General features: G+C 37.4%; 1 protein-coding gene across 2 annotated transcripts in view; it reads left to right on the top strand.

The window, feature by feature from the left end:
• The first annotated feature begins 1,108 nt into the window (after positions 1-1,108).
• KCNH5 (potassium voltage-gated channel, subfamily H (eag-related), member 5) overlaps positions 1,109-27,401 on the top strand; it is a 591,159-nt gene continuing 564,866 nt past the window's right edge. For both annotated transcript variants that reach the window (XM_006891790.1, XM_006891789.1), the window contains exon 1: positions 1,109-1,226. In XM_006891790.1, coding sequence (XP_006891852.1) covers positions 1,154-1,226 — 73 coding nt within the window. In that variant the 5' untranslated portion in view covers positions 1,109-1,153. The remainder of the gene's footprint in view (positions 1,227-27,401) is intronic.

The raw sequence follows: 27,401 nt of genomic DNA, 5'->3' as shown, positions 1-27,401 counted from the left end.
TTTTTCTACTCCTTCACTCATTCTCCCTTGGCTGTGAATTATTCACTGGCCCTTCCTACCCCTCGGGTCAGGTGCAGCCTTTCCCGCAACTTTGCAGCTGCGGCCAGCCGCCCCACACGCCTGGGGCGCTCAGATGCGGGGGTTTTGACAGAGCTCCGCCGGGCAGTCCATCACACTCCCCGGGCGCGCACAGCCGGCCTGGGGCGCAGCGACCGTTCCGGGCGCTCGCTCGCTGTGCGTCTCGCCGGTCCCTGGCTCGGGCTCCCGGGCGTCGGCTGGGCGGGGGCGCTGAACGCTCATCTGTTGAGGCTCGGGGCGCAGAAGCCCGGAGGGGGGCGGTAGCAGCGTCAGGTGGCTGCGTCCCCGGGCGCTGCTCAGCCAGTGCCTGCTGCGCTCTCAGTCTCTGTCGGAGCGCGAGCTGACCAGCACCTCCGCCTGGGCTGCAGCTGCCCGGAGGTTCTGGACCCTTCCGACCACCCAGACCCTCCCAGCGCCTCTGCCTGCGACTCGGCTGCCTTTTCCACCCTGCAGCGAGTGCTAGCCTGCATCTTTTGAGAGGAAAGAGCGGCCACCAGGCGTACAGCCGGGCAGAAGTTGGGCTTCGCTGGGCAACTGCGGTCCAGCTGAGCGAGAAGGGTGGGGAACCGGGGAGAGGAAGGCACTGTAAAGGGATCTCAGTCTGGACTTGGAGGGGCTGGACAGAGACTCCAGCTTGCTCTTGGCGCTCCCCTGGCGCTGGGGCGCCGGGCAGCGGGAGAGATGCTGAGCCCGCGCCCGGGCGCTCGGCGCCGCGACAGCATCCTCAGCAGCATCCTCAGCATCAGCACCGGCGGGACAGCGACAGCGGGGGCGGCGCAGGCGCACTGTGCCCCGCGGAGCCTGCAGTTCCCGAGCCCCGTGTGCGGCACCGCCACAGTCTGGGCAGCGGCGGTCTGGGGAGCGCTACTACCATGAACTGCCTGGTCCTCCTCCCCAGAGCTGCTCATCCGGGTTGGGCTCGAGACACAGTCAGGGGACCCCGCCGCCGCCGCCGCGCCCCTTCTTCCTTCGGCTTGGTCTTCTCCTCTACCTTTTCCTCCTCTTCCTCCACCTTCTCTTCCTACATCCCCCCCTCCCCCGCCGCGGATCCTGGCCGCTGCCCTCCAGACCCAGGATGCCGGGGGGCAAGAGAGGGCTGGTGGCACCGCAGAACACATTTCTGGAGAACATCGTCAGACGCTCCAGCGGTAAGGAGAGTTGTGGCTCAGAACACCCCCACTTTCATCTCGCCTACGCGCGCCCCCTACCATACCAACTCAAGGGGGGAGGCGGACGGACACTGGCAGTCTTACTTGGTGACTTTAGTTATCAGTTGGACCTGATTTAGGGTGACAGGATGGGACTGAGGTGGTGATGGAGCAAAGTTAGTTACATCTTTTACCCTAGAGGTGCACGTCCCCCTTCCACCTGCGCGGAAGGAGAGGAAGCGAATAGGGTGGGCAGGGCGTAGACACAACTGGAGAACAGAGTTGAGTTTAGCTTAGGCAAAGGCTCTTTCTGGCTAAGCCTTCTCTCACATTTTCTCCCAGCTGTAGGGACTGATCAAATGATGAGAGTTAATCTCAGTGGTAGGGTTTTCCCCAAATTAAGAATGGTTAGGGAACTGGACACTAGGGAGGATTTACGTCTGTAGAGTGGCTTTGGCCACAGTGGGGAAAACACTGAGGGTAGTCTTGTGACTGGCAGTGTAGTTGAATTTGAACCTAAACGAGTGGGATACTTGGATAAAATCTAGCCATTCTATCATGAAATTTGTGTTTGAAGTTTCTTTTATGTGCATTGATATGTATTAGTTTAAAAGATATATTTGATATCCCTTAAACAGGAGACATGTAAAAGTGAAACAATAGCTGTTGTGATATTAAAGCAACAGAGAAAAAATATTCCAAGAATTTTTATTAAGAATGCTACCCATACTATTAATGTTACTAAATTTTTCCTGCTACACTATGTCTGCAAAGCACATCTATTTATATATTCATTTCCTCCAAGATACTTTGGTAATGATTTCACATTTAAAGACCTTATGAGTGTAGAATTTTCTGAAAGCTACACCTTCCTTTTGTTTTAATTTCTTTTATGTAATGTTCATGTTAACAAATAAGATATATTGAAACTTTTTTAGAGTTTCCCCCTCCCCCTCAAAAGTCTATTTTATTTTGATATGTCTTACAGAATTTTGAGAAAACCATTTCTGCATATGGATTACAGTAATGCTTAGGCCAAAGCAATAAAAAGACTATATACAGTTGTGTAATTTGGCATTTATTCATTCACTGAAACAAATACTTATTTGTTGCTTATACACCTGATCCTCTATGAAACCCTTAGAATAAAAAAAAATTACTAAGAGACCTCCACCTGAGCTCAAGAAGCTTGCTGTAGCTCCTAGAGGCACAAACGATAAATATTTAAATACACTCTGCTTTCTCTAACCTGCTAGATGATACTAATGTTTAGATTATGACCCCTTCTAAAACAGGATTTTCCCCCACCTCTAATTTGGAGGCTATGTATATTTAAATGTCTTCAAGTGTTTCTTTAAATCTCTTGTCTGGCCTTTGGCTTTAATTTGAGGCTTAACTTTATTTCTTATACTTTGGTCAGTGCTTGACAGCATATAGTTCCAGAGCAGGAGGCTGTTATTTGGGTTGGAGAATGTAACTTATAAGCCTTGTCTAGTATGTTTTTTAATACGTATACCTCAGTATACCTACAATGTTTTTAGCCATTCCAATGTGATACCATATGTATTGTCACACATACCTGAATGCACAATGGTAGGCAATTTCCATATTTATACCATAGATTTTGGTACTATTATTAAGCATAGGTCTTGAGTATAAAGGGCAATTACTATTAAAACAACCAGTTTTGGGAATTTAAGATTTATTTGAATCAGCTTTTTCAGCTATATGAGTCTTATTTCAGTTTTCTCATACAATTGGGTTATTTTATCTCCATGCAATTTGGTCTGGAAAGGACTTCAGGGAAGGTTCTCTACTGCACTTTGATGAAAAGGAAGAAAATGAAAATCCTTTAACTGGAGCTTACTGATAGAGTGTGCTTAGTAGAAACTTCCTTTATAGGCAAATTGTGGGCCACTTTTTTAATTTGCTTTTTAAATTTAAGACATGCCATGAAAACAAAAACTTATCATATGCAGTTTAGAAAGAATTTTGTCAGTTGCCTCCATTTTACCTCTACCATCTTTAAGATCTATCTGAAATCTAAGTTAATACATATTTTATCTTTTGTGCATTCTATTTATTAATTTCCTTTAGTTGGATGTTTCTTTGCATACACAAGACCAAGTTCAAATGAAGATATATCTGTTTTGCCATTTAAAATGCCATCTCTAATTGCACATGACTAACTTTTAACACCACTACTCAGCTTTGTTTAAACTGTTAGATATTTGTGTTGAGTATTTGCACAATGTGTATGCAATAAATACTGGACAATCTCGAGATCTCTTTTAGGAAGAATCTTGGAAATTGAGAATGATAGTATTAAATTGGTGTACATATGGACATTGATGTGCTCCCCAGTGGTCATTTGTATCTTCTTTGACATAGAAACAGAAAAAGAATTATCATGAGAGATTGTTTAATTGAAAATAAGAAAGAAAATTCCATGTAGGCCTCTCAAATGTGGATCTGGTTTTTCCACACAATTCACTAACTTAACAACAAACAACACTGAAAATGAACTGTTGGCAGAGTTTTAGCCAAAGCAGAAAGAAGAGGAGCCAGTGCTCAAGTGTTTAAGAACTGAAAAAGCAGAGGTTGGAATTTTCTATTTCTAACCCATAAGAGTGCTACTTTTTTATGATCATAGCATCATTTTCTTCTTATGTAAACATCAGATCTTATAGTAAGAGACAGATGAATATAGACACATACATTGAGGGGTGCACAGGGCCATATGGATAAACACAAGGAGAGGCATCTAGAGAGACTAAAGACAGATGCAGAGGGAACTACAGTGGCTTTCTTTCTGTGTTTCTGTTTTTCCTTCTATCAGTATACACACACATGCACACACACTCAACAAGAGAAAGAGAGGCAGAGAGAGACAAACATACATTGATAAACAGAGGATAGATATTAGACGTGCAAGAGAAATAACTGACTATAAGGGGAAAGCATCAGACATTTACTTATCCACAAATATCACTAATGAACCGAAATCTTGCCCAATTAAAAATCCATCCAAGAACCCCTTGATAATGTGGCATGAAAAAACAAGAAGTGTGGCATACTTAAGTATGTTTTTTATTTTTTTTTTTAAGTATGGTTTTAAATCTGGGGATTTCCTAATAATATCCCAACCTCCAAGCTGCAATTTGCAGAGCAGTAGTGGTCTATTCGATGCCTTAGGGTAGCAAGTGTAGTCTGCATGCTGTTATTTTACACCTCTTGAGATTAGATTTTTATTTTCCCTATTTAGTTGACTCAGTCTGTTATGGGAAAGCATTGCAAGTTGTTACTGCTGATTCAAGCCTATAAAATAAAATAATGAGGGCCATTGAGCAGGATGGAGATACACACACTTTATAGCTAACTCCTGAAATAACAGTTGTAGGGAATTCCTCTTTAGTTTTAAGATAAAATACAAGATATTATAATTTTTAGATATAAAAAGGAATTAAAGAAATTATTAACAGGTAGCTACACTGTAATGGTAGGGTCAAGGTGTCAAATGATGAGGATGGCACAGGATAAGGTCTATTGTTCATAGGGTCTCTAGTTGTGGTAGTTCACCCAATGACAATAACAGCAACATCACAGTGACAAGAATATATTGTTACTCCAAGAACTTATAAATATCAAGAGTATACACAGACTAGAAAGATTTAGATGTTTGTTAGGTTAGGAAAACAAAGTTTGGAAAGCATGCGTTCATTGCAGCTGATAGATTTCTAGTAGAAAGCTCTTGCCTCAACTACTTGCTGTATGGATCTGTGACTGGAAAGTTATTAGGACATTTTCCTTTATTTAAATTTTAATTATTTATGTAAGCTATTCATCAGCTATATGAAGGCAGTAGGAAACAGTAAACTTGTGAATTCTTGAAGGAAAGCAGTAGGTTTTAGAACTTCTAGATAGAATTTTATATAAACACTGGATAGCATAATTTATTCATATTTTGTCTTTCATTCTTTAATGAATAAGCACAAATAATTAGTTTGAGTGACAGTTAATTAAAGTGTCATTTTGAAGAAATTCTTATTCTTTAGCAATTTAAACTTAATATCAATTTTTCATTGAATACTACAACTATTTTTTTTCTTTGAAGTAAAGAAAAAAAAAGAGGCTTAGCAATGAAGAAAACAGAGTAGGTAGAATTTTAGAACCACTTAACTTTCAAGAAAAGCTCAGTATATTCCATTTTCCCATTTTGCTTACTGTATTTAAGTTGAGCATGGGCTTTCTTTATCCAGCCCTCTCTTGCTTAATAGGAAAATCTAAAATTATTGTTGTGCTATAATTTAAAACCCATTGCCAGAGAATCAATTGCAACTCCTGGTGACCATGTAGCATAGAGTGGAAATGCCTTACAGAGTGTCTAAGGCTGCAGTCTTTTCCGAATCAGACAGTCACATTATTTTCCTGTTGAGTGGTGCTTCAGAACTACAGACATTGTTGCTACCAGCTGAATGCTTAACCTCTGCACCACCAGGATTCTTGTGCTATAGTTAATATATGTGAAGAACATAATCTTAGTCGTGAACATATAGCAAACAGAGAACTAGTAATTTAAAAACAAAAAAATAACAAAGTACTATCAATTAGAAAAAGAAATATTTTTCTTTCTCTTAATTAAAAAAATTATATTATTGATATTTTTTCCTTGAAATGTTCTTGGTATTGTTGATATTTCTTTGTGGAGGTGTTATTTTTTTCCTTGAAAATATTTAACATCTGAGGTCCTATTTATGAAATATTAATACAATCACAGTTTTTTTAAGCCAGGTGTTGAAATATATGACTTTTCTTTTTAAAATACTATCAAAGTTGAAATGATACTGGCTACTATCTAGACTATATTTATAAATAAACCATTGGATGATCTCTTGCTTTAGAACCCACATGACATTATGTAACGATAGCAGTGTGTTGCTGACCAGAGAACTGGTAAGTCAGGTACCCTCTGTTCCACTAGAATTTGCCCTCCTCCTCTGTCTTCTGCTTGATTCCCAAAGTATGATGAGTAAGATCCATGGAACTAGCCACCTTTTAATTGCCTTAGTAAAAGAATAGAATTTTTATGAACTGTAGTTATTTTAATTGGTAATTGATGAAATAGATTTCCACAAATAAATTCTTTAGTCAGTGCTTATCATTGTTATTTCATTGTTAATAACAGCTATTTACTGGCATCAAAGAATGTTTCCATCTCCCACGTACAGCCAAGTAAAGATTTTGTTCACTAAAGTTTTGAGGTTAATCTTTACCACAAGAGGTCACTATAGGTTCTGTCACAGGTGAAATAAGTAGTTAATTTGTTTTTTTCTGCTTTTACTCCCCAAACTTGGTGGAGGACTTGGAGTTGATGTAATTAGTTGTTGATTTTGGAGAAAAGTTTCTAAAATACAAGATATTCATGAAAAGGAAGTAAATAAAGTATTTATTGAATTTTTCAGGTTATATCCTAATTGATGAAAATAAAAATTTTATGACCACATGATTGGGCCATTAATAGAATGACTGGTGGGGAGATACACATTTAAATTCACTGTAGATGAAGAAATTATTTAATTTTTAAGATAAACAAATTTTAACTGTAATACACAATTCCATTGTGATGCTTAACTTAAAATACAACATTTTGCTGAAAAATAGCAGTATAAACAATGCTACCTTGGAAGGCTGGTTATTCTATAGCTTAAATTTTTATACAGTTTTTCCTTTAGATGATGCCTTGACATAATTTAGATGAAATTGGTGAAGTAGACTCATTCCATGATAGTAATTTAACTTTGTTGAAAGTTAGCTCACCAATTTGCAGTTTACTCCCTAGGATATTCTATGTGATTCTCATCGTAAGGTTTTGACCTTATACAGAAATGCATGGCTGAAACAAATTACCATTTAACTCCTCAGACATGTTGTTATTAGCTGCTGTGGTGCCAATTCTTATTTTACTTAAATTGAGATTTTAATGAAAGATTATAGAGAACTTGGATTTCCATTCATTCATTGTTGCCCATTTTCCTCCCTGACCACTCCTCCCAACCTTCCCCCACAGTTTGCTTTTTTCTTTGAGAAAAAAAGAATTCTTTAATTGTTGTACAATCCCCTGCTCACCCACCCACCCCAGGTCACTTTACTATGTAGCTTTTATTCTGGACTCTTGCCATGCAAATAATACCTAAACATATATCCCTTTTAAACAGTTCTCTCCCTCATCTGTTTCAATGCAGTGGACATTATTTATCCTATCTTTTCTTAATTTCCTCCCAAACCCAATGTTAGTCCTGTTTTATAACAGTGGCATTATGCAGTATTTGTCCTTTTGTGATTGAGATATTTCACTCAACATAATGCCCTTCAAGATAACCCATTTTGTATAATATTTCATGAGTTCCTTGTTTTCCAATGCTGCATAGTATTACATTGTAGGAATACACCACAGTTTCTCTATCCATTCATTTGTTGATGCACACTTGGGTTGTTTCTATCTCTTTGCTATTGTGAACAAATCAGCAATAAACATGTGTGTGCATACATCTGATTGGATGGCAGTCTGGTTTCTTTAGGATATATTCCCAATAGTGGAATTGCTGGGTCAAATGATATTTCTATTTCCAACTTTTTGAGAAAGTACCATACTGCCTTCCATAGTGGTTTGCACCATTTTACACTCCCACCAACAGTGAATAAGAATTCCAGTTTCTCCACAACCTCGCCAGCAATTGTTGTTTGCTGTTCTGTTGAATTTTGCTATTCTTCCTGGGATGAGATGATATTTTATAGTTGTTTTAATTTGTATATCTCTGAGAGCTAGGGATTTTGAACATTTCTTCATGTGTTTGTCCATCATCTGAATGTCTTCTTTAGTGAAGTATCTATTCATATCTTGTGCTCATTTTTCAATTGGGCTGTTTATCTTTATCTTGTGGTGCTCAAGTATTTTATAAATTCTGTATATAAGACAAGTCATTACCAAATATTTATTTTCAGTCTGTGGTTTTCCATTTAGCCTGTAGGAGAAGTTTTTGGATGTACGTAGGGATTTGATTCTTTGAAGGTCCCATTCATCTATTTTTCCTGGTTTTAGGTATTTCAGGATGTTTGTAAGACTATTCATGCTGTGGATTAGGACTTTTAGAGGTCTCCTAAACTTTTCTCTAATGAAATTTATAGTCCTTGGTTTTAGTCCTAGATCCTTGATCCACTTTGAGTTGGTTTGTGTGTATGGTGTGTTGTGTGGGTCTTGCTTGAGTTTTCTGCAGATAGTTTTCCAATTTTGCTAGCATCATTTGTTATAAAAAGGCTGTCATTTCCCCTTTCAACTGATTTAATCTCCTCGTCAAAAAATCATCTGACAATAAGTAAATGGACTGATTTCTGAGTTCTCAATTCTATTCCATTGTGTCATTGTACCAGTACCATGCTGTCTTGACCACCACTGCAGTGTAGTAGGATTTGAAATCAGGGAGTGAGATGCCTCCTACCTTGTTTCTATTTTTAAAAGTGCTTTGCTTATTTGGGGCCTATTTCCATTCCAAATGAAATTAGAAACTGCCTTTTCCATTACATTGAAGAATGGAATTGGAATTTTTATTGGGATTGCATTGAATGTATAAATTGCCTTTGATAGAATTGTGATTTTTATAATATTGAGTCTTCCTATTTAAGAGCGAGGTATATTCTTCCATTTCTCCAGGTCTCCTTTTGTTTCTTGTAGTAATATTTTATCATTTTCTTTGAATAGAGCCTTTGTGCTTCTTGTTATATTTACTCCCAAGTGTTTGATTTTGTGATTAGCTACTGCGAAGGGTATTATTTTTCTTATCTCCAGTTCTGTATTCTCTTTGTCACTGTAGAGAGATCCAAATAATTTTTGTATGTTGATCTTGTATCCTGTCACCTTGCTGAATTGGACAACTCTGTCTACTAGTTTTCTTGCTGAGTCTTTAGGGTTTTCTAAGTATACTATCATATCAAGTCTATGACTTGACAGCACTTAACAACAACAACAACAACGACGACAACAAGGGAGCTCAGTGGGCCTGGTGGATAGAAAGGTGAGTGATTTTAATCTGTGGCTCTCAGGCCTGGTTTTAACGGTTTTGGTCAAACGTTCTTCTAGGTGGTATATAGCACTAGTCTGTGCATTTGCTGTAAAGAGGTAACTTGTGGTGGCTGTGATGATAAACCCTGTGAACTGGTGTGTCAAGTGCAATAATGATTACCCACGGTGACAGTGTTTGGTGGAGCTCCCTGATTAAAACAACCTTGGAAAAAGGAGTGGCATCCACTTCCAAAATAGCTTGCCTCCAGAAATGCTATGAGCTTGGAGAAATTATGAAAGTTATACAAATCTTCAGGTCTTTCATTCATAGGGTCACTATGAGTTGTCTACAACTTGATGGCACTTAGCAACAATAACAACAACAACTATATCATCTACATATAATTTTACCTCCTCTTTGCCAATTTGAATATCTCTTATTTCCTCCTCTGGTCATATTTCTATCACTAAGACTTCCAATACAATATTGAATAGGAGAGGTGATAGTGGGCACCCTTGCCTAGTTCCTGTTCTCAAAGGGAATGCCTTTAATCTCTCTCCATTGAGAATAATGTTGGCCCTTCGGCTTGCATATATACTTTTTACTATGGTGAGGAAATTCCCCTCTATTCCTATTTTGTTGAGTATTTTAATCAGGAACGGGTGTTGGATTTTGTCAAAGGCCTTTTCTGCATCAATTGATAGGATTATGTGGTTCTTGTTCTTCTCTTTGTTAATGTGAAAAATTACACTAATTGTTTTTCTTATGTTGAATCATCCTTGCATACCTGTTATGAATCCCATGTGGTCATGGTGAATTATATTTTGTTGTATTGTTGGATTCTATTGGCCAGGATTTTATTCAGGATTTTTGCATCTATGTTCATGAGAGATACTGGCTTATAGTTTTTTGTTTTGGTGGTGTCTGTACCTGGCTTTGATATCAATAATATGTTTGCTTCATAGAATGAATCTGGGAGAATGCCATCTTTTTCTATTTACTGAAACAGTTGATGTAGAATTGGTGACAGTTCTTCTGTGAATGTTTGATAAAATTAACTTGTAAAATCACCTAGTTCAGAGCTTTTTTTGGCTGGAAGTTCTTTTATTGCTTTTCTTTAATTTTTTAAAAAATTTTTATTACTGCTTTTTCAATTTCTTCTTTTGTTATGAGTCTGTTCAGGTGTTGCCAGAGAGGAAATCACTAAGAGAATTCAATGCAAATGAAGCTAAGCTCTTTCTCTTGAAAACCTGCTTGTCTCAGGAAGGAGGGGTTAGCAAATACAATGCAAGAATCCTGTAAACACTTAAGGATTGCCTTAATATCTACCCCTGTAAATGTTTAAGGATTCCTTTAGTGTTTCAGAGTGAATTCTAGCTTGTATCAGCCTCCCTCATAATCTGAAATAGCATTAGGTTTATTACAAATATTTAGTAAGATATTTGGCTTCCTATACTGCTTCTTTCATGACATTGCTGTGGTAGAGTTTTTCATATCAGAGGTGATAGCAGGTTCTTGATCTGAAGTCACTGCTCCAGAATAGGGTTGGGCAGGTGCCCATGTACAGATGCATGTATTGTGGGCACATGTGTAGACACACGTGGGATGGGGGGAGTAAACCCACAGATGCACACATGGTGTAGGGTATGTTTTGGGATCTGAATGGAAAACCAGAAAGCCTTGATTTTCCCCTCCAGAACTGGGTCTGCCACCTCAGTTGAGCTCTAGCTGTCTCACTCCCTAGTGCTTAAGGTGAAGGAGTCCCACCTGCTCTAGCAATCAGCAGTGATTCCCCTCCAAGTACCTCACTTACAGCTGTCCTGCTTATTCCTTGCAAGTGTGTCCTGCCGCAGCTCGCTGCTCTGCACCACTGAGGCTCTCTGCTCCCTTCCAAGGCTTGCTGCTCCCTGATGAGGCTTGCTGCTCCTGTGGCTTCCAAACTAATTGTTTTTATAATAGTTCTCACTCAAATTCCAGCTGTCCTGCTTTCTTCTGTGTGCGTCGCTCCATGCGTGTTGCTCCATGCACATCACTCTGGATGTGGAGTCAATTTTGACTCTTGATGACTTTCTGTGTGCAGATGAGAGATGATCACCATATAGGTGTTAAAGCTCTGACCATTTAAAAAAAATTGTATTAGTTTGCTTACAAAGTCCATATACATTATTCTTCATTCACATTTTATTTCATACAATCATTCCTATTCATTATGTTTTATAAAATTAATCACTGTGGAACTATGTCCACTATTACCCTGTCTTTTCCAGATCCCTGTTGAATCTTTCCCATTTCCTTTACCCACTTCTCTATTTTTCCACCCATCAAATTGTGTGACACTACTATAGATCCCCTGCCCATCCTCATTCTTCTGCTCCAACCTTTCCCTCCCCAACCCCCTGAAATCTTCATACACATTTTAGTAGTTATCTATTTCTACAATAATGGTGTTATGCAGTATTTGTCCTTATGAGTCTGAGTTTGTTGACTTAGCATAATGCTCTCAAATGCCTCCCAGGTTAGGAAGTAATTTTAAAAATAATTACTCTTGAGTGCTGCATAGTATTCCATCAGGTGAATGTGCCACAATTTCTTAATCCATTAAATTGTGGTTGGACATTTGGGCTGTTTCCCCGTTCTTGTGATGGTGAATAATGATACTATGGACATTGATGTACAAATCTCCTTTGGTGTTTCAGTTCTAATTTTTTCAGCATATATTCCTAGCAGTGTCATAAGGAATTTCTGTGTTCAGGTTTCTGAGGAAATGCCAAACTGCCTTCCAGAGTGGTTGTACCATTTTCCAATCCTACCAACAGTTCATGAGAGTTCCTATCTCACCACATCCTTTCTAACATTTATTGCTTTCTCTCTTATTAAACTTTGCCACTGCCACTGCAGTGAGGTGGTATTTCATTGTGGTTTTGATTTGCATTTTACTTATTGCCAGTGATTTTGAGCATTTCTTCATGTTATCTGCTGTCCATTCGAATGTCTGCCTCTGTGAAAATTCTTCCCATAATTTTTGCTCATTCCATAATGGTGTTATCAGTTTTGATTTTTTGTTTGTTTCCCCCCCCCCTTGTGGAGGCCCTGTGGGATTCTGTACACTTTTGTTATAAACCCCCTTTCTGTGATGGTATTTCCAGTTTTTTCCCCTAGTAGGTTTTCTTTCACCCTGTTGGGATAAGTTTTTGATGTTTATAGGGAGTTAATCTTTAGATGGTTCCATTCATAAATGTTATCTTCTTCTGTTTGTGTATTTCTGGCTATGTTTGTCATCCTCTTTATATCATGAGGTAAGCCTTCTAAGCTTGGTCCTATTTTGTCTCTTATTATCTGTATGGTTTTGGACTTCTCCCCAACGCTGTGACATTTTGGAAGCAAATTACCAGAAGTTTTGCCTACTACCTGGACATTTACTCCAAAATGCATGTGATTATGACTATATGGATATATTACATTGAAATGTTTTGCTTTACTATCTGTCAGCAAGTCACACTTTTAGGGATTCTGTCTACCTGCCATTTTAGTAGAGTTAAAAATAATAAGCTGAGAAATGTTTTGAAATGATACAAACAGAATTTGTTTTAATGGGAAAAAGCCAATATGCTGAATAGCACTTTTATGAATAGAAGATAAACATATCACAAAATCACATAGGCACAAAAATCAAGTTACAATTCAGAACCAACAGTAATTATTGTAAAAATTGAGGTCACAGAAAATTGTTTGATGTGTTCCAAAAAATGCACATTTTAAAAACATTTGATTTACCAATAACAGACTACAATTTTAAATAAATTTGTAGCATTTCCGAGTAACTATTTTAGCTTCTAATTACATTGCATTGTTTCTTAGCATTTAAGAATGAAAAAAACTAATAATTTACATATAGCCATTTTATGTAATTTAGAAGTTAATACTAAAGAATGAATTTTGAAAGATATTTGACCAAATGAGGGCAGTTAATTTTTGCTATAAATTGTTATGGGAGCGGATGGGCAATCTCCTCCCATGCAATTAGCTGCCTCTGAAAACCCGCCAGAGGGTCAACTATGAATGCAAAGATCAGTTTTGACTTGATGGTACACAACAGTAACAATAACACAATTTTACTGTTATGTACCATTAAGTCAGAACTAACAGCTGACTCTCAGTATTTTATACATTGTTTTATAGTTGGTTATGTTATGCAATGCAATGTGCCATTAAGTTGTAACTTATTAATAGGCTGACACACCAGTGGGTTTTCAGAAATTGTAAATTGCACCAGAATAGATTACCCAACTGTCTCCTGTGGAGCCTCTAGTAGATTAGAATTGTATGCCTTTGGGTTGGCATCACAACTCCTTAATACTAGGCACTACACTTCCTTTTGTTTATATGTGGATAATAATATTACAAAATAGCATATTTGTATAATGTCTAGATGGAAATTTGTTCTGTGTTAGATTTTTGGATGAAAGATAGAATTAATTGTGGAATAAAATAGATAAGAAGAGTGGTAAACTAGTTATTTGAAATTTTACTGAAAAGGAATTTCATACTCTCAGAATTTGGTCCCATCAGCTAAATAGAAATACAAAATCTTAGTGACTGCAAAACATGTACAATTTGAGATCTGAACTTAGGTGCACAGTCATAGCTATTTATGGATGTAATGCCATACAACTAGGAAATTATGAAGGTATTGCTGTATGCATTAAGGTCTTTGGGAATATGGGCATAACTTGTGCATGCTTTCATATCCTTCACTGTGTGGAGCACATATCACTCAGCACTTGTTGAATAAATGCTTTTTTTTGTCTCCTAAATTATTGTTGTTGTTCTGTCCCATTGAGTTGCCTGTGACTCATTGAGACCTTATGTACAACAGCCCTAAACCCTGCTCTATCCTGTGCCAATCTCATTGCCTCTGACATACCTGGCCCCATTACCCAAGTCAATGAATCAATCCACCTCATAGAGGGTCTTCCTCTCCTGTGTTTCCTCTCTACTCTACCAAGCATTACATCCTTCTCCAAGACTGATCCCTCCTTGCAAATTGTCTAAAGTATGTCAGACAAAGCTTTAGAATCTTTGCCTCCAAGGAACAGCCTGGTTTTGATTTCTCTAGGCTGAACCTGTTCGTTTTCTTAGCAGTCCATGGTATATTCATTACGCTTTTCCAACAGCACAGTCGAAAGGCGTCAATTCTTTTATCCTCCCTAGTCATTGTACAACTCTCTGACACATAGCAAGTGATTACAAAGACCATCACCTGTATCAGGTGCACCTTAGTCTCCAGAGTGACACCGTTGCTTTTCAGTACTCTGGAGAGGTCTCTAACAGCAGACTTTCCCACCACAATATGTCTTTTAATTTCCTGGCTGCTGGTGCCAAGAGTGTTGACTGTGGAGCCAAGGAAACTAAAGCTATTAACAGTTTCAATCTCTTCACCATCCATCCTAATGCTGCCAACTGGCCTTGTGATGAGAATGTTTGTCTTCTTGATATTAAGCTTCAATCCATATCGAAGGTTGCAGTCCTTGACCTTCTGCAGCAAGTGCCTCAGGTCCTTCTCAGTTTTAGCAAGCAGGGTTGTGTCATCTGCATAACACAGATTGTTGATGAATGAATCTTCCACCAATCCTGATGCCACACTTCTTCTCATACAGCCCAGCCTCCTGGATAATCTTTTCTGTATATAGGTTGAAAAGGTATGGAGATAGGGCACATCCCTGGCATACACCCTTCCCAATTTTGAACCATGCAGTGTTTCCTTGCTCTGTTCTGATGATTGCCTCCTGGTCCAAGTATAGTTTTCACATTAGCACAATCAAGTGTTCTTGAATTCCCATTGTTCTCAGAGTCAGCCACAGTTTATTATGATCCACACAGTCAAATGCCTTTGCATAATCAATTAAACATAGATAGGCATTCCTCTGGTACTCCCTACTTTCAGCCATGATCCATACATCTGACATTAGCTACAATATCCCTAATTATCACAAGCCCTTCTAAATGCAGCCTGAACTTCTGGCAGTTCTCGGTTGATGTGCTGTTCCAGTCATTTTTGGATAATCTTCAGCAGAATCTTGCTTGCATGTGATATCAATGATGTTGTTCGATGATTTTCACACTCTGTTGCATCACCTTTCTTTGGAATGGGAACAAATATAGATCTCTTCCAGTCAGTTTGAGACTGTCTGCCTGCTCCCCCTACAAAGAGTTAAAGGACTTTGCACAGTCCCTTAATCTTTTTACCAAGTTCTCCTTTTTTTGGTAGATTCTCATCTCTTTATTTTCTCCTGAAGAGGGAACAGTCTCCAAGGTTCTTGTTTCAGCTTCTTTTCATCTTACACTTACACCCTCCCTTTCTATCACAACCTTAATTGTATTCTCTTTAGGCTTCTGTCCTGTCTTTCTGTTACCAATAGACTTTCTGTCCTTGAATACTGTCTCATGACATCTGGAAACCATTGTGCCCAGAAAAAAGCTTATCACTTCTTTTTGTCTTATTTTCCCATTTCTATTAAAGGTGCCGTTAATATTTCAGTCTTTTAGTGTAGAGATAGCAAAGTTATCTTCATTTGCTACAGTAAAACGATGGCCTTATTTCCCAGCTAGATGAAAGATCCACAGTGCTATTGCTAGGTCCTATGAGGTGGCTCTCACAGCCTCCCATGGACAGCAGAACGAATCAGGCCTGATTTGGTATTATTGTTCTTGCAGCTGTTGCTGTGATGCTTGAGCTCATTGCTGCATCCATTGTGTCAATCTTGAGGGCTAAGGATTTTACCGTCCATCTGTTTTGTACCTCCCCTAAGTGCCTGTGTGCACAGCGAGTAAATTTATGTCAGTTAGTGGCTCTTATCTCAATGTAAGAAATGATTCTGTAACTAACTTCTTTTGCCATTAATGTGTATAAAAGTAACTCAAAGAACAAACTACAATTGGAAAGAAAAGAACACCTCTGAATGACAGCTTATAAACACAAGGTCTCTGAGAGTGAGGAATATAACATGTGATACATTTGCCTTATTAGTTCCTAAAGACCTCGATTAGAGAGACCACAGTCATTTGCAGGGTACCTAGTAATTCTTCTATAACTCTTTGGGGGATTTCCAAGGGTTAGCTTCTCTCTGAGGCAGAGTGGTTAGGTGGCAAGAGGAAAGGCCCTATGGGCTTGAGGATAGATTGTCATCTGGGTCCTAGCTCTGCTCAGTCATGAGACCCTCAGGTTCCCCATGATAAATTGCGCATACCTTGCGAAGATGCTGGAATATATTACATCTTACATGATACTTCATCATAGGAAGGGCATTTTCACTTTTTAGTATTTTCTATAAATAAGGTGATATTTTGCTTACTACATTCTGGAGAAAGCAAAGCTAGAAGAAGTTGAAACTTTCTTATACCAAGCCTTGGCAATTGAGCACAAAATCATTTGTATTCATATTATGTCAATGGTTTATGTAGTTAGAGGGGTGAAAAAAACCGTCTTCCAAGGCCAAACAAACAAAAATATATTTTCCAACATTAAAAAAAAAATAAAAAGCCAAACAACTACTATTTAGAGTGAAATAATCAGCAATTCTTTTTTATTAAAGTTCTTGATGGTTCTTAGAGAAGCTGAGGAAAGGTAGAAGGAAAAAGGCTCATTTTGGAAGTGGCCCCAAGAAATCCAGTCAAGGGAGAGAGAAGAATTGAGTTTCAGTTGCCCACTGGACTCAGTTTAGATGATCCCAATTTTGTTGGCAACATCCAAAGCATCATAATCAGGAACAAGTCGAGCATAGGCCTTCTTCTCTCCATCAGGCCTAATCAAAGTGTTGACCTTAGCCACATTAATGTCATAGAGCTTCTTTATAGCTTGTTTAATTTAGTGCTTGTTGGTCTTGACATCCACAATGAACACAAGTGTGTTGTTATCTTCTATCTTCTTCATGGCTGACTCAGTGGTCAGGGGAAATTTGGTGATGGCATAGTGGTCAAGCTTGTTTCTCCTGGGGGTGCTCTTCCAGAGGGGTATTTGGGCTGCCTTCCAAGTCTCAGCGTCTTAGGCCACCGGAAGGTGGGGTGACGTGGGGATCTTCTTTGTTCTTTTGGCTGTGGATGCCCTTCAGGACTGCCTTCTTGGCCTTTAATGCCTTTGCTTTGGCTTCAGTTTTGGGGGGGGGGCAGGGGCTTCCTTCGCTTTTGGTGCCATCTTCGAAAAAGGCAAAATATCTTTTTTTAAAATAGGGCAGAGCTTTATAAAGTTAATTGTAAGGTAAATGCATTTGGAAGAACTTTTCTTCTGTTTTTCTATTATGTGTGCAGGTTAGACTAGCTTTTTAATTGAAACTCTCCCTCAGTTATTTTGTCATTAGTGTTTGATTTCTTTAAAAGGTTCACTTCAAAGAAAACTAATACTCCCTTCAGAAAAGATACTGCTCATTTGCAGAAGCAAGGATAATTTATTTGCAGAATTGGAAAGAAAATGATGCCTAAACAGTAAATACATAATCCTTCCCTTCCCTCCTGATCTTGACAAATTTGGCTTTATTTCCAAATACAGTTACATTACGTAACCTTTGTATGTCTTATGAAGCCCTGGTGCCAGTGAGTAAAGCACTCACTTCATACCTACCAGCTGTGGGAGGTGTGACAGTCTGCTTGTCTAAAAAAGTAGAGTCTTGTGAACACTTTAAGAAGTTTTACTCTGTCATTTAGGGTCATCGTAAATTAAAATCAACTTGGTGGCAGTGGCTTTGACAATTTTTTGTGTTTGGAATGTCTAATGATTTTATATATATTAAGAAAGTTCATTGCAATGGAATTGAGTAAAATTTTGTCATTTTTCAAAACACTGTCATTCATGGTAAAGACTTTCTGTTGTATTTTGTGAACTCTTAGATAAACCATATTGCAGCTATATTTTACTCCAAGTGATTCTGACCAGTATGCTTTTTATAAAGGTATTTTCTCAGGGAAAAATACCCCAACTATTAAAAGTAGAAACTTTGCATTGTTGTTGATTATTCTTCGTATGTCTATGTGTGTAGAAATAGTTTCTATATTATAAATGGCTGTTATTTTTTCTTGTATAATGTTAGAAATGTAGGTTAAAGTGCCGCATGCATTGCAAAGAACTTTGTCTAGATGGAAGAGTGATGAAGTTGATAACCATCAAAGAATTCAGAAACTTAAAAATATACCTTTTATTTTAAAGAGATGAAAAGTAGAGGCATATTTTTATTTTTAATGACAGCTGAACATGTTTGAATAAATTAACAAATAATTTTTGCATATTTCAAACTCCCACAGTGAGAGCTTAATGTTTCCAACACTATTATATAATAATTAGTCTCATTATGGAAAGTTCAACATGTATCTGTACAAATGAAGATGTATCTTTTCTTGCTGTGATAGTGTAGCATAAAGATGTGCTTTGTAAGTGCATGAAAGTAATTAGTCTTATACCTACTATTGATATAGAAGAAATGGACCAGAAATAAAAAATATGGGCCTGATATAACCTATAACTTATCTAGGCTTTTGCTTGACTACCTAGGCCAAAATCTTATTAACTCAAACAAAATGTGATATATATGCTAACGATGTTGTTTTGAAGACTAAGAAGTACTTGACTCAGTCATGTCATTTTCAGTTGCCTCATATGCCCGAGAAAGTTGGTCAATGTGTAAGGAAGACTGAAGTAGAAGTGATACCTGTGGATTATTGGGTTAAGGAAGAATAATGAATAAACCATGAACTTAACGGAATAATGAACAAATCTGCCTTTCAAGAAGTATAGCCAAAAACTCCTTAGAAGTGAAAGTGGTTAGACTTCATCTCACCTACTTTAGAGATGTTATCAAGAGAGACCAGTCACTAGAAATGGACTTTGTGCTTGGTAAAATACAAGGCGAGGGTAAAAGCAAGGTACTGGACAAAATAGATTGACAACAGGTGTTACAACATTGGACTAGACATACATCAGCTGTGAGGATGGCACTGGATGGAGCAGGATTTTGTTCTGTTGTATGTAAAATAACTATGAATTTATCTTGCACAATAGCAAGATACATGGTTCAGGCATTATTCTGTTTTTGCTATTCTATTAAAGACAAATATACGTAGAGAAATCAATCAATGAGAAAAACTTGTGTAAAAACAGTATTTGCTCAGTGATCTTTAAAATAATACATTTTCAGATAGTGGCTCAGTGGTTGAGCTTTTGTCTGCAAGTGAAATGATTGAGCTACCCAGAAGAAGCTCCACTAGAGAAAGATCTGGATATCCATTCTTGTAAAGCCTAGAGTCAAGAAAACTCCTTGAGGTAGTTCTGTTCTGTTACATGTAGTTAATATGACTCAAAATTCAAGGGCACATAAGAACAACAAAAATATTCATAGTGTGGGGGAATCTGCTTTTAAAAAAAAGAAACTTCACCAAAGAAGACTGTTGGTGGGAGTGTAAAATGGTGCAACCACTGTGGAAGGCGGTATGGTGCTTTCTCAAAAAGTCCCAAATAGAGATACCATTTGACCCAGCAATTTCACTACTGGGAATATACTCCAAAGAAACCATTAACTGCCTCCCAAGCAGATATATGCACACCCATGTTTATTGCGGTTATGTTCACAATAGCAAGGAGTTGGAAATAACCTAAGTGCCCATCAACAAACAAATGGATAGAGAAGCTGTGGTAGATTCACACAATGGAATACAATGCTGCATTGAAAAACAAGGAGCGCCTGCAATATTATTCAAAATGGTTGACCCTGGAGGACGTTATGCTGAGCAAAGTATCTCAGTCACAAAAGAACAAATACTGCATGGGGCCACTGTTGTAAAATAGGACTGACATTGGGGGTGGGGGGAGACTGAGAAAGATGGGTTCAATAATGTATACTGCATTGAAACAGATAAGGGAGAAAACTGTTTAAAAGTGATATGTGATTAGGTATTTTTGTCATGACAGGAGTCCAGAGTGAAGGCTGCATAGTGGAGTGGATCTGGGAGGAGGGATTGTAAAACAATGAAAGAATTTTTCTTTTACTTTTCCAAGAGGGTCATGTACTAGGGGAGAGGGTTGGGAAAGGAGAAAAGTGCAACAATGAATGAATGGAAATCCAAAGTCTCTGTAAATTTTCAATGAAATTAATAATAAATTTTAAAAAAAGTAAACAAAACCACTCCCAAAACCAGAGTTGTCAGTTTCTTTTAGGAAACTATCTAGGCAATCTTTATTTATATACTCTTTTTTACCTAATAATTTTAAAATTGTAGTTTGAGTGAAATTTTACAAAGCATATTTTTTCCAATCAATAATTCATATACATTTTGCTTTATAACATTAATTACCAATTTTACAATGTCTGATCATCTACTTTATAGTTTTGTTCTCCTGTGTTTGTTACCTATTCATTTTTATTCCCTCTCCCTTCTCCTCCTTGGTAACTATGCTAGAATGATATATAACCCAGCAGGAGTAGCATCCATATACTAAACAATATGCCTCTGGAAACTCTATGAACTTTGAGAAACAACAATAATTATAGAAATGCTTCAGGTCTTTTGTTCATGGTCCCTCTGAGATGTGCTCAACTAAATGGCAATCAACAACATTACAACATAACCATTTCTTTAGTCTTTTGTAGTAGTAGCCTTTTGTACAATTTCTATCCTTTTGTAAATTGACTTCACTCAGCATATTGCTTTCTAGATTCGTTGACGTTTTGCAGGATATTTTTTTATTGGTTTGTTTACAAAGTTTGTATAAATTGAGTTTCACACTATTCTTCATTCACACTGTGTTTCATACAATCATTCTCATACATTATGGTTTATAAAATTAATCATCATTGGATCTTACCTATCATTAGCCTGTCTTTCAACTGGATCCTTTCCATTTGCTTTTCTCCTCCTCCATTCACCAAACTGTGCAGCCCTGTGGTTTCACCCCTACTTATCCTCACCCCTCTGTTCTTCCTTTCCCCCCTTGAGTTCCTGTACATGTTTTACTAGTTATCCTACTTTTACAATGTTGTTGTTGTTAAGTGCCGCCGAGTCCAGGCTACTCATAGCGACCCTATGAAAGAGAGTCCTCAATGCTTCTGTGTCTTTCATCCTCTCTTCAGGTTCATAGGCAAGCTTTTACGGAAGTGGATGCCTCTCCTCCTTCCAAGCTTGCTTTAATCAGGGAGCTCCAGCCCACACTATCTGCATTGGGTAACCAACCATTAACACATTTGACACATGAGTGTCACAGTGATCGGCCTCCAGCAAGCACAAGTGGACACACCAGGGCTATACAACGAAGAGGAATGTTTGAACAAAAACAATGAAAGACAGGCCCGAGGGCCGCAGATTAAAAGTCACCCACCTTTAGCTTGGTAGCGTTGCTTTCTGTCCACTGGGCTAAGGGATCTCTCTCTATCTTGAAGTTATTATTGCTAACAATAGTCAAATTTTAAAAAATGCATTATTTATCCTTATGAGACAGTGTTAATTCACTCAGTATAGTACTCTCTAGCCTTTCCCAAGTTACATAGTCTCTTTCAAAATAGTTGCTCCTGAGTGCTGCATAGTATTTTATTGTGTGACTGTACCATGATTTCTCAATCCTTTCGGTAGTGGTTGGACAACTGAGTCAGATTAATTGATGATTTTCAGTTTTTGATGAAAAAACTTTTCAGTTTTTCAGTGCTGTGCTATACTCCGTTGTGTGAACTCTGTGGTTACTTTATCCATTTATTTGTTGATGGACACTTGAGTCATTTCCATCTCCTTAGTATTGTTAATAATGCTACAAAGAATATGAGTGCGCATATGTATGTTTGTATAAAACTCTATTTCATATACATATCATTATATTGATTATTTATTTTTATATAATATATTTTATTTCTTTTTATTTTTATATTTTAAGTGGTGAGATTGTTGGATCAAATAGTATTTCTTTTCAACTTTAAAACTTTTATTTTATTTTTTTTGCGTGTGCATCATCAAATCAGATCTGACTGGTATAGGAGGAGATCGTCCCTCCTTCTCCAGCAAAGCATCTGATGGATTCGAACCATGCACCTCTGGGATTCCAGTGCAGCTTCTTGTCACTAGGCCACCAGAGCTCCTTATTTTTAACTTTTTAAGGAAACATCTGCTTTTCATAGTGGTTGCCCCATTTTACCTTTCCACCAGCAGTGTATGCAGCTTCCAGTCTTTCCACACACTTGCTAGCATGTGCTGTTTACTGTCTTATAGGACTTTGCTATTGGTGCTGGAGAGAGATGATATATTATGTTTGCTTCTATTTGCAAAAAGACAGCATAAGAAAAGGCATCATGCTTGGAAAAGTGGAGGATCATGAAAAGAAAGGACAAGATGAACAGACACAGTAACTATCCATGGACCCAGAGGTGGTGGAAATGGCACAAGATAGAGCACGATTTAGCTCTATTGTTCATAAGGCCACAATAAGTCATAATCAACTTGATATCACTTAACAGGAAGAATAGTATATAATGATCTTCAGTAACTTTTTGCATGTTTCTTGGGCATCTGTCTTTGGTGAAATATCTCTTCTTATCCTCTTTCTATTTTGTAATTGGATTATCTTTTCCTTTGTGAGGTATTGGAGTTTTCTATAATTTTTTTTGAATGATGTCTTTGTCAGATATGTCATTGCCAAACATTTTTTAACACTGTGGGTTTTCATTTTACTCTTTGGAAGAAATTTTTCGATACACATAAAGACTTATTTTTTTGGTGTTTCTAATCATCTAATTTGTCTTCTGCTGATGAAGAATTTCTGTTTGATTCATTTGTATATTCTTGATAATATTTGTTGTTATGTGTTACTGAGTTTTCTGTGATTCATGGCAACTGCATATATAACAGGACATAAAGTCTAATTCTGTACCATTGTTAGACTATTGTGTTGCTCCATTTCATGCAAAGTTTTCCTGTTTTCTTCACATACCCTCTCTTTACCAATCGTGATATATTTTTTTAAAGGTTGATTTTTCCTAATGGCATATCTAAAGTAAGCAGAAAATGAATCACCATCCTTATTACTAAGGAATATTCCATTTGTATTTATTTACTACTTACCTGTTTGTTCTTCTGGTAATATATGGTATATTTTATATTTTTCATCAATAACATAATCCAATATACATTAATTATTTTCTCTTTTTGCGTTGTGTAGCTTTCTTACACGTGGAATGATTGAAAAATGAGTGTGAAGTGCTGAAAACAACATGACTTGAGCTAGGCACACTTATCATAGCCATCAGTGTGGCACTACTCTTTTTTTGTACTTTAAAGGGGTCTTTTGCAGAAGATTTGCCCAAGTGATTATAAATGTAATTGTTTTGTAGTCATAACTGACCCTTTAGTGCATTTTCAGAGTATGTAGATCACATATGAGATTTCTCATCTTTATTCCACAGAACAGCTGGTAGATTTGAACTGCCGGAGAGATGATATCTTTGGATTAGCAACCCCCATCAACTACATCATCAGAACTCCCAATATGTCACTTATGTCTTGACTGCTGATGTCACGTGTGTGGATTTTTTTATCCAAGTAGATAAAACATTTGACACTATAATTTTTCCCTTTATTTATAATGATTATGTTTTTATATTTATATTATTATTTATAATGTTTATTTTTCCAGTTATGAAGATTTTTGCTTTGTTTTAATTAGGTTAAGCGCCGCTTAATGATTATTAATAGTAATAAGACTCAAGATTTTATACTTTATTCTATTAGTCATTCAAAAGACACTTGTGGGTGTAATGAAGACACAGACACAGTCCCTGACCTCATGCATTTTTTTATGAGAATTAATAATACTTTATAGGGAAGGGTGAAAGATGGGAATTCAAAGAGTGATCAGACATTGTCTGTCTTGTAATGAAAGTCATGGAACTAAATACTCATGAATGAATAAAAAATGACCCCAACCTCTACCCCAAAACATTTTGCAAACTTTGACTTAAATCAGAATTTAAAAAATTTTAAAAGACAGAGATGAACATGAAGACACAAACATTAGGAGAAAGAAGCTGCTTTTCTATCATGAGGTTTGGCAAAAGGGAAAAACGGTGAACTGGTCCAATCGTCCAGGAGCAGACATGTGTGTTCTTAACCCCATGCCAACAACCAGGACAAACAGGATTTTATTTTTTCTTGAAGAAAATGAGAATTATCACCCCAATTCTGAAAACAAATAAGCACAGATGTGATTTTTTTTTGTTTTAAAATTTTACAGAACAGCTTACTTTTTTTTTTGGTCATTGCTATTTTCAAGTACTTTGCAAAGACCAATGAAGAGTTGGAGAGGAGACAATTAACAATATAATTACAAATGATGGTAAGTAGTTTGAAGGAAGAGTGCAGATTGCTGGGAGAAAGTGTAATAGACACTGATTTTGATGGGAAGATGAAATCAGCAGAGAACTTTCTAGGGAAGGTAATGTGAAATTGACACTGAAAGTGAGAGTTAGCTAAATAATGAATATGAAGAATAGTTCAGGAAAAGAGGAAATATGGGAACAAATGGCAAACCATCTGCCTTTAGCTTGGCAGCACAACCCTATACCTAGTAGGCCACCAGAACCCCCTTTCTTTTCTGTAGTACTCTCAAATTCTTAGTGTCTTATGATTTGAAAACATCTTTGTGCTAATGTTCTGAAATAATTCCTTAGAATGACTTGTCAGAAAAATGCATAACTTGAGGAAAGATATGTCATCATTATTAATGCCTACAGAGTTTTGGAATCAGAGAAACGTATTTTATTATTGTTGTTAAGTGCTATTGAGTTGAGGACATTTCATAGCAAACAACCCTATGAGCAACAGATTCGAGCCCTCTTTATATCCTGTGCTATCCTAACAATCTCTGACACACTTGAGCCTGTTGCTGCAGTCACTGTGTTAGTCCATCTCATTGGGGTCTTCTCTTTTGCTGACCCTCCACTTTTCTAAGCGTGCTGTCCCTTTTTAAAAAAAATAGTGCCTCTTAACAACATAAACTATGTTAGATGAAGTTTCACCATCCTTGTCTCTAAGGAGCACTCTGGATTCAGACCTATCTGTTTGTTCTTTTGTCAACTCATAGGATATTCAGTACTCTTCTCCAACACCACAACTCAGAGGCATCAATTATATTCTTCTTTTGTCATCTTCATTCATTGTCCAGCTCTCAGATGCATAGCAAGTTATTGAAAAGACTTGAGTCAGTTGCACCTTGGTCTTCAAACTGACACCATTGCTCATCAGTACTTTGGAGAAATTCTTGACAGTATTTTCCTAGTGCGGTGTGTCTTTTGATTTCTTGATTGCTGGTGTCAAAGGTATTGCTTGTAGATCCAAACAAGGTAAATTAGTTGACAATTTCAATCTTTTCTCCATCAAGCGTGACGTTGTATAGATTCTACTTAAAAAAAAAGAAATAAAAAAACTAATCCTCCCCTTATTCCAGAAAGAGATAGTTTTGTAGCAGCTCAGAGGAAAACATCCTTTTCCTATCGTTGCTGCAAAAAGACAAGAACCATTCTGCTTGTTACTTATATTGATTCAGAAGATTTGGGTTGGGTTCCAAGGTTCTGCAGTCCAGTCCACCCTTTGAGTAGCAATGCACTTCATCAGTTTCCCAAGCCTGGGTAAGCATTAAACTTACCTTGAGGCTATGTTCCTGTGTTCTACCCTGAGGGAGTTAATTCAGAATGTCTGCATTAAGATTTGGAAATCTGTATTTTTGACATTCATGACAAGTGATGCAATTGCAGCTTCTAGCACTTCAGTAGTATCACACTAGATCTGTGCTTCTCCACACTGGCCGCGCATATATTAGAAACAACTGATGAACTTTAAAAAGAAATACTGGTGCAGATCAATTTCAATGGAACCCAGGAACCTTCCCCAACAAGATCACACCCAGTCTGCTTCCTAGTCAGGACTGAGGTATGAAATGCTCTCATTTCATATGATCTTTTACTGAGTTATTTTGAACTGGAGCCCATGCTTTGGTTTTAGTTTCTTACACTTGACAGAAAATTGCTTCTTTTATTTTGTGCTAATCTCTTAGAGGTAACGGATTGGTTTTGAAAAAAGAATATCATGGATATTTTCAAACCTCAACCTCTTGTAGAGATATGTACATGAATTTTCTCATGTGGAATTACAGCTTCTGAAACCTCACACTGGGCTTTGCCACCTAATGGGGAAAAGAATCTGATTCTTCTGCACTCCATGCAGAACAAATACTGGGGAAGGAGATGAAATGGGAAATGCTTTGTAAACAGCTTTGAGGGCAAGTACAGTGTAAATCTCAAGGATGGCTCCATTTTCCAGAATTTGTAAGCCTCAGTGTGCTAAGAGCTTTGAAGACCTTGCAGAATTGGCATTATTGTCAATGTTGGTCAGCTGAGATGGTGAGAACACTGAACAATTTCTTTAATGGCTTCTGATGGCTCTCACTTTCTAGATATGCAACTCCTGTTTCTTTGCCAGGAATTCATCCCTCTGCAATCAGAATGCTTTTCAACCAGATTTTAATGCTAAAAGAAAAGAAAGTTTTTCAGGAAACAATTTAAATCAACTTATTATCTTGTTCTTAATATTTATTCATAATATCAGCTCACATTCATTGAAATAATAATTTTCACAAGCACAAAAAATGGGAACAGTTAGATGAATATTTCATACACATAGAGAGTGTTTTGATGAACAATTAGACACATTTCTAAATGCTCCTGGACAACCTATTTAACTAATCAGCAATTTTCATTTAATTTAGCCTTAAAAAAAGTGAAACCAAAAAAAGAAAACCTATCTTACTCTATTCCTGTTCCTTGTATTTTTTTATTTTGTAGTTCTCAGTGACAAATGAATTTGAAAAATTTTGGTTTTCAGGCTCAGTTTTTTAAAAAAAGTATTTCTTTCTAGATTCTTTGCTTGTACATGCACAGGCATATATATTAAATGCTGATTGAATACATATGTATGTTGCACAGTGTTAAAATAATAGATAATGTCATAAATAATAATAGTTGTCAAGGAGAATTAATGCCTTTGAGCTGTGGTGCTGGAGAAGAGTCTTGGGAATACCATGGACTGCTAGGAAAACAAACAGATT

This window comes from Elephantulus edwardii, unplaced genomic scaffold (assembly GCF_000299155.1).
Source record: "Elephantulus edwardii isolate Elephantulus edwardi_28Jun2011 unplaced genomic scaffold, EleEdw1.0 scaffold00104, whole genome shotgun sequence".
Classification (NCBI taxonomy): Eukaryota; Metazoa; Chordata; class Mammalia; order Macroscelidea; family Macroscelididae; genus Elephantulus; species Elephantulus edwardii.
Note: the sequence above shows the minus strand (reverse complement) of the source record. Positions and strands in the feature narration are given on the sequence as shown.